The sequence below is a fragment of the Gavialis gangeticus genome, unplaced genomic scaffold, assembly GCF_001723915.1.
Source record: "Gavialis gangeticus isolate Ggan-Ray unplaced genomic scaffold, GavGan_comp1, whole genome shotgun sequence".
Taxonomy (NCBI): domain Eukaryota; kingdom Metazoa; phylum Chordata; order Crocodylia; family Gavialidae; genus Gavialis; species Gavialis gangeticus.
Window position 1 is genome coordinate 18,142,271 of NW_017729015.1, and position 7,170 is coordinate 18,149,440.

Genomic DNA, 7,170 nt, shown 5'->3' on the forward strand with positions numbered 1-7,170 from the left:
CGCTTCTTCTTGAAGATGGGCACAACATTGGCCCTCTTCCAGTCCTCTGGGATTTCTCCAGAGGCCCATAATTTTTGAAAGACCTTTGCCAGGAGCTCTGCGATTACTTTGGCCAACTCTTGCAGCACTCTTGGGTGGAGTTAATCCGGTCCTGTTGATTTATATATGTCTAATTTTTTAAATTGATCATACACCAGTTCTATGGCAGTGGTGGGAACGGTGTCAATCCTGCCCTGCTTGTTCTGTGCCCTACCTGGCATGTTGTTCCCCTTGGTCTTGTGAAAGACCAAGGCAAAGTAGTAATTTAGGAGTTCTGTTTTTTCCTGAGTGGTAGTGACCAGGTATCCTGAGGCATTGAACAGTGGCCCCACACTCCCATTAGTTTTCCTTTTACTCCCTATGTAGCTAAAGAAGGACTTCTCGTTGTCCTTGATTCTTGTAGCTAGTTTTAGTTCGGTTTCTGCTTTAGCTTGCCTAATCTGTTTTCTACAAATGCAGGCCATTGTCAAGTAGTCTTCCTTAGGCCCTGTCCCAATCTTCCATTGTTTGTACGCCTCTTTCTTTTTCTGTGGAAAGGCTGCAACTTACTTGCTTAGCCAAGGGGGTTTTTTGACCCTTCTGCTACTTTTTCTCCGTAAGGGAATGGATTTTCTCTGAGCCTTAAGGATTGTATCCTTAAGGAATGACCATTCTTCTCGTGTTCCCTTTATTTGTGGTTCTTGGTCTCTCAGGGCATTCTCTACTAGTGACCTGAGCTTATTAAAATTTGCATTTTTGAAGTCTAAGACTTCGAGCTTGGTACCTGTTTTGTCAGCCTTGTGATGGACCATAAACATAATGATTTCATGGTCACTATCACCTAGGTTGCCCTCTATGTTTAAGTTGGTCACCAGGTCATCCCCTTTGGTCAGGATCAGGTCAAGAACTGCATTGCCTCTAGTTGGCCTATGCACCGCCTGAGTCAAAAAAACACTCCTCGGTGCTGGTCAGGAAGGATCGTAATCAATCCGAGCTGGCCGAGTACTCCTCCCGGGAGATGTCTGGGTTAGGGTGACGACCATGTCCTGTGCACACACGGCCTCCGTTAGTTCATGGAAAAATGCTAGATCAAGTTCCTCCCCTTGGTTAGGCGGCCAGTAGTACGCACCTACAGTCAGGTGTCTCTCGCCACGCTTCCCCTGGAGCTTGACCCAGAGGGTTTCAAGCTATTCTTCTTTGGGGCCAACATCAGCCTATAGGGAAGTGTACTGCTCTTTCACATAGAGGGCAACACACCCCCACCTCTCTTCCCTACCCGATCCCTTCTATGAAGGACCTAGCCCTTTATGGCTATGCTCCAGTCATGAGAGGAGTCCCACCAGGTCTCTGTGATCCCTACTAGATCGTAGTGCCCAGTGGAAAGCAGGGCTAATTCCTCCTGCTTGTTCCCCATGCTTCTGGCATTGGGATACAGGCACCTAAGTCCTTCTACTGAGGTCACTGGCCACTTGTTGCATTGAAGGGGAGCTGTTTTCTCAACTCCCGTAAGAGCGGCTTGCTTGGTTTCATTGTCGATGGAGCTTTCCTGTATATTGGTCCCCAGGTAGATTCCAGTTAATGTTTCCCCATCCCCCTGCAATCTTAGTTTAAAGCCATATGGGGGGCTTACACTTCAAAAGAAAGGCTCATAGTTAGCACCTAGCTCAGGGGCGCAGTGCCAAGGCAACTAGAACCTGACTGACTTTATAGCAAGCTCTGAAGATTGTGGTGGCATTAATTAGAAAGCTTGTGGTCAGTAAGTCACTTAGAGTGAAATACCAGGTTGTTCATGGTAAAGACTGTATCATCCTGTCCAGGGACAGGAATCCTGTGCTGAAGTTTGGTTGTCTGTATATTTCAAGCCCACAGCATTCAGCCTGGGGAACCTTCTCTCAACAGGATCGCTCATTCATGCACATGAATGTTTCTGCTCACACCACCAGCAGTGAGAGAGTTAACAGGCCTGGCATTTTGAATATATTCAGCCTCATTGTAGTAAGGTGGGGGAAGTTCACACTTAGGGCTCTTGTTTCTGTGTTGATGCTTGTTTTAAAAGGGTAGCAGGCTTGTGTTGGATGGGTTAGCATCTCAGCTGCAACAGTTAAAAATGTGTTCCTAAAAATACGCTTGCTTTTTGTGGATAATGTCGCAGAGACCATTATAAACCCACCACCTCCATCAGTAGTTTTCAAGTGTTCAAAGGCTTCAGGACTGCAGACTTCTAAATAGGTTCCTTGCTGCAGCACAAAATTACTATTCTACGGGAACATTTCCATTCTTAATAGTAAAGTGTGCTACTAGAATTTACTTTTCCATAGCCCATCAAGCTGAGTCTTAAACAGGTGTATTTAGTTTCTGGTGAAGCAAACTAGCACAGCCACCTGGCCATTTGGTGACAGAATTCTCTGTAAATCATTGCTCTGAATCTTATAACACCACCTCTGCCCTACTGTGTGAATGGGTCACAAGGATTCTGAGATGGTTCAGATAAGAATCATTTGGACATACGTTTTGTAACTTGAAATCTCTGTTTTAAGCCTGTGGGTTGGGTACCTGAGTTTCTACCACTGCTGGTCAGAGCTTTTTTGAATTTAACTGCTAGCCAATACTATAATCAGACCTGTATCTTAGCGAGGGGTTCTGCAAAGATTCCCCAGCACGCTCATCTGCCAGTCAATATTCTGCATAAGAGTACAGGAGATTCACACATGGCTTATTTGTAATTAATTTACAAATTGATGGCTAAGTAAGTAGAGGCTTATTTCTGCTGCAACCTGTGCTGTATGTATGTGCATCATGAGGATAGGGATGACCTAAAGGGCCAGTAAAATGTTAACACTGCTGCTTTTCACTTCAGAAAGCCAGAGACTTGTACATAGAGGAAAAGACACGGCAGCAGCTGGAAAGGGACCAGGCTTATGTGACAAAGGAGCTGCAACAGGAAGGGGCTGCATCCCGTGGAGATCCTCGGCGCCGACGAATCCTCTTGCAGAAACACACTGCCCTGCGGGAAGAGAGGATCCAGGGTTTTCTGGAGGCTCTAGAACACAAAAAAATGGACGTCCTTAAAAGACTGTGTACAGTGACAGTGTCTGCATGATCTACATGTTGGGCAGACCTTGTGAGAGGGAATGGCAACAAGGTTAGCAGTAACCCACTTACCACCCAGAGGATGTGGTTCCACCATGGTCATGTAGGACTGTTTCAATATTTTACAACCCCAGTGGCACTTCCTAAAGTGCAAGAAGCAGAGTACTATGAAGTGTTCTTGCTCTCTGGATGCCACTGAGGAAGGTAGCATGTCTAGATGTCTTCCCTCCCTGCCACTAAAGATGGAGAAAGGAATACATGCCAGGCTATATTGTTTCTGCTGCCTAGCACTTTGCAGCTCTGGGCATTTTTGTGATGAAGATGGCTAAACCTAATTTCCAACTCTGTTAGCCCCCATCATGAATTGGCTGAGGTAGAGCAGTTTTTTGGTTTGGTTCTTTTTTGTGAAACCTGCCCTGGGCCTTTGTGTCAACTGCTTATGCCACTTTGCAATGGCAGATCTTTCTGTGAAACATCCATCTAGTTAGTAACAATATAGATGAACAGCTCTTTAAATGAGATGTGCTATTCCTATTCTGGGTAGAGAACATAATTTACAACATAGAAGAGGAACATGCCAAGTTATGGGAAAGATCATCCAAAAGCCAGTTCCTTGTCATTTTTTTCCTTTATTTCCCCTCCTTGCATTTTTGCCAGTTCTTGATATACTCGCTACCAGTTTCTGAAAAGCTGTAGCAGGATGTAGGTTGCCACAACCGTATTGCAAAGAGGAAAATAAGCAGCACCTTGATTCACATTCTTGTTCCACCATCCTCTCAGCAGTGCCTAAGCAAGCAAGGGTTCATCTTGGGCACAATGCTGTTTTTGGAGGAGGTTGGGATAAGGGTCAGGGGTAGGGGAGGGCGAGACTGGCTAGGAATCTGATCTGTAACAAAAGAAAATTGTTGCAGAGAGAATGTCTCTAAAGGCAGAGAGATGCTTATCATACACTAAATCATTTAAAAATATTTCCATTCAGCTCCTGAGAGCAAACACAGCCTCAGGTCACGATGCTTTTGGTTCAAGAGAGCAGTCCCCGAAACCACCTCAGTTTAGAGGTGATGTACTAAATTTCAGCAGAGATGTTTTGGGTGGCTGAGAAGTAGTCTGATAAGGGCTAGACTCTGTTTGATACTACATTACCTGTTTTCTCATCTCCTCTGGCAGGGAGATGCATGAGCTTACCTCCTGGTTTTTTTCCATCTCTAATTTCTGTGCTTTTCTACAGACAAAATCAACTTGAAAATGTCTCCACAGTTTTTCTGAGGCACACTCAAATTCATCAGCTCTTGCTGTTTTTAAAGTGTTCCTTTTTACCTCCAGATGAAAACTAGAAAATGCAGATTTTAAAAGTCTTAAGTGCTACAAACTCAGCACATTGAATATGATTGTGAAAAGGATAATTAAGTTGTCAAACCATGAATAAAGCATTTTCATACCAAACATTTTTAAAATAAGCCCAACATTTAAAATATATGGAGCTCTTCTCTGCGGCTTAATGAAGATGACATCGAGATCTAACAAATGCCATTCCTTAACCTGTGTGTGATTCCCCACTTTATTCCTGTCAAATGGAAAGGATTAGCAGATTTTTTTTTTATCTGAGTAATTTGTGGGTATCCCAAGACCATGTACGAATAAATCGCTTTCCAGTGCCGCAGCTTATGTAAGTAGCGAATGCTGTCCTTAAAGAATGCATGGTGAAATGAAAAGGTGGTGGAAGTTGTCACTTTTTATGCCCATATCTAACTGGATTTCATTTGTGGTTTGTTTGGGTTTTTTTCCCCTTTTTGTTTTAAGAATTCTTCTGTGGAAATAGTTCTTATTCTCAGGAAGGTGTATTCTTTTGGACTCTTTTGGGGCATGTAGTCATAGCACTGAATTTACAGAAGCTGAAGTTGGGGAGCTGGGGAGGAGAGAGAGAGGAAGAAAGAGAATGAGTGTGTTCTATGTAATAATATATCTTTTGGCGAAATAAATTATATTTTCAGGTTTATGGTGGAAAGCTGGACAGTCACAGACAGTAGACATATGGCTTCTTAAGGTAAGGAAGAGACTGGAAATAGGAAGATATTGCATGCAAAGACTGTAAGTATTGTCTTTTAGGAAGTGCCTTTCCAATGAAGGTTTGAAAATGAAGCTGCAAGTCTTTTGCAAGAGTGCAACTTACCTAACTTCACAGTGGTATAGAAACCATGAAGAAAGATGCTGGATACACGTGACTGGAATGGTGTGTTGTTTGGTTGAGAAGCCCTGCTGTGACCTGTAAAGCTTTGTACAACCCTAGTTGTCTTGAGGAGAATGTTCTGCTAAGACTCAGAGGAATGAATCTGTATACCTAAAACCTGGACATGCAAGTGTAGCAAACCTGCCTCAGTGACTCTGTCTCTTTCTCAGCATGGAAGGCAGCAGACTTTACAAGTCATTTAGAATCAATAATTGTCACTGGCTCTCAAAACCCCTTAGGTTGTTTTTAATAGTTTATCTATCTAGTTTAATAGTTTATCTATTTTTTCCACACATCTTTTCTGGGTTTTAAATGCGAGACAGTAACCTCCCTCACTTGGCTCAAAAACCTACATTTCTTTTCTCTCAATTGTGTGGGTGTGTGCATGCGTTCTCGCGCGCGCGCGTGTGTGTGTATCCTACCTGTTTGTGTGTAAAGAAATCACTTTCCAGTGTTGCCGCTTATATAAGTAGTGAATACTGCCCTTAAAGAGTGCATGGTGAAAGGAAAAGTTGGTGGAAGTTGTCACTTTTTATGCCCATATCCATATAGATACAGATAAAATTCTTTTTGTGTGTGTGTCTAGTACTATATAGAAATAGTATAAAACAACAATATTGTGTGTATGCGTATATATGTATATGCACACACTATTGTGTATATGTGATTGATGGCAGAAAACTCATGTGCATGCATGTATTCTGTCTTACTGTATATCTATCTACACACGCGTGTGTAGATAATGATGCTTGTTTTGAAGTTCCCTAAGAAGCATCCGACCCACATCTCATACCCTGGTACCACAAGAGAGAAAACGTACAAGTCCATGGTGTTTGGGCCCTTTCACCAGGATGTGGCGGTGTCACCTGCAGGGCCGCTTCCCTGCCTTCTGGTCCCTGGCTGAGAGATTTCTCCTAAAATCGCTAAGCAGGCAGTTTTTGGTTTGGGGGGCTTTTTTTCTTTGAATGGGGTCACTGTCTAGCATTTCTCCCTGGGTGCAGAATCTCACTGCTTGGCCTGGATGCCTGGGCTGGTGCTACTCTGGAGCCCCCCCCCAGCTCGCTGCTCCTAGGGGCTGGTGCTGAAAGAACAGCTCCTCCCCCCACACCTCCCCGGGCCCTTGCCCCTGCTGAGCTTGGGGGGCTCCTCTGCAGTGCCATCGCCCTTCTGCCAGGCTGCCCCCACAACCCCAGGTGGGAAGGTGCATTGGGGCCTTGCAAGGGAGCAGGCAGGGCTCCATCCTCATGCTCAAATCTCGTGCACGGAGCCCTGGCGGGGTGCAGGGAGGTGGATCCCACCCTCCTATGGGGTCCCGCTTGCACCCAGCTGCTTGCAGGGAGAGGAGGGGGCAGTAGGCGGATGCGCGCGCACCTCCCTCCCCGCTGCCTCCCCCGCCCCTCGCTGCTGGGCCCCGCCCCACGTGACCCGCGCCGGCCAATGGGCGGGCGGGGCGGTGGGGATCCGGCTGGAACCGGTTGGGCCGCGTCCGGCTCTATATAAAACTTTATAAACACCCGATTCAAAGCAGTGGGGTCGGCAGCCCGAGCTGTGCGCCCACCCGTCCTCCCGCACCGCCGCCCGCCCCGCACCGAGCTCGCCCGCCCGTCGCCGCCATGCCCAAGAGAAAGGTACGCGGCCTCGGCCTCCCCGCGGCCCTGAGGCGGAGTGTGAGGAGACGGCGGCGGGGGGGAGGGGTAGAGGAAAGAGCGGAGCCGGCGGGGCTTCATTAATTTTCTTATTAATTTAATTTTATTTATTTTTTGTACCTCAGGCTGCGGGGTGCGATGGGGGGAGGGGCGCGTCCCTCCGGCAGGAGGCCCCAACGGTCGCGGGGG

General features: G+C 46.2%; 2 protein-coding genes across 4 annotated transcripts in view; both read left to right on the forward strand.

Annotated features, from left to right (window-relative positions):
- DHDDS (dehydrodolichyl diphosphate synthase subunit) overlaps nucleotides 1–4,773 on the forward strand; it is a 17,697-nt gene extending 12,924 nt beyond the window's left edge. For all 3 annotated transcript variants that reach the window (XM_019512472.1, XM_019512473.1, XM_019512474.1), the window contains exon 9: nucleotides 2,876–4,773. In XM_019512472.1, the coding sequence (XP_019368017.1) occupies nucleotides 2,876–3,118 (243 nt within the window). In that variant the 3' untranslated portion in view covers nucleotides 3,119–4,773. The remainder of the gene's footprint in view (nucleotides 1–2,875) is intronic.
- Nucleotides 4,774–6,788: 2,015 nt separating this feature from the next.
- The window catches only part of HMGN2 (high mobility group nucleosomal binding domain 2), a 9,218-nt gene continuing 8,836 nt past the window's right edge, over nucleotides 6,789–7,170 (forward strand). Inside the window, exon 1 of the mRNA XM_019512476.1 lies at nucleotides 6,789–6,963. Within this exon, the coding sequence (XP_019368021.1) occupies nucleotides 6,949–6,963 (15 nt within the window). The 5' untranslated portion in view covers nucleotides 6,789–6,948. The remainder of the gene's footprint in view (nucleotides 6,964–7,170) is intronic.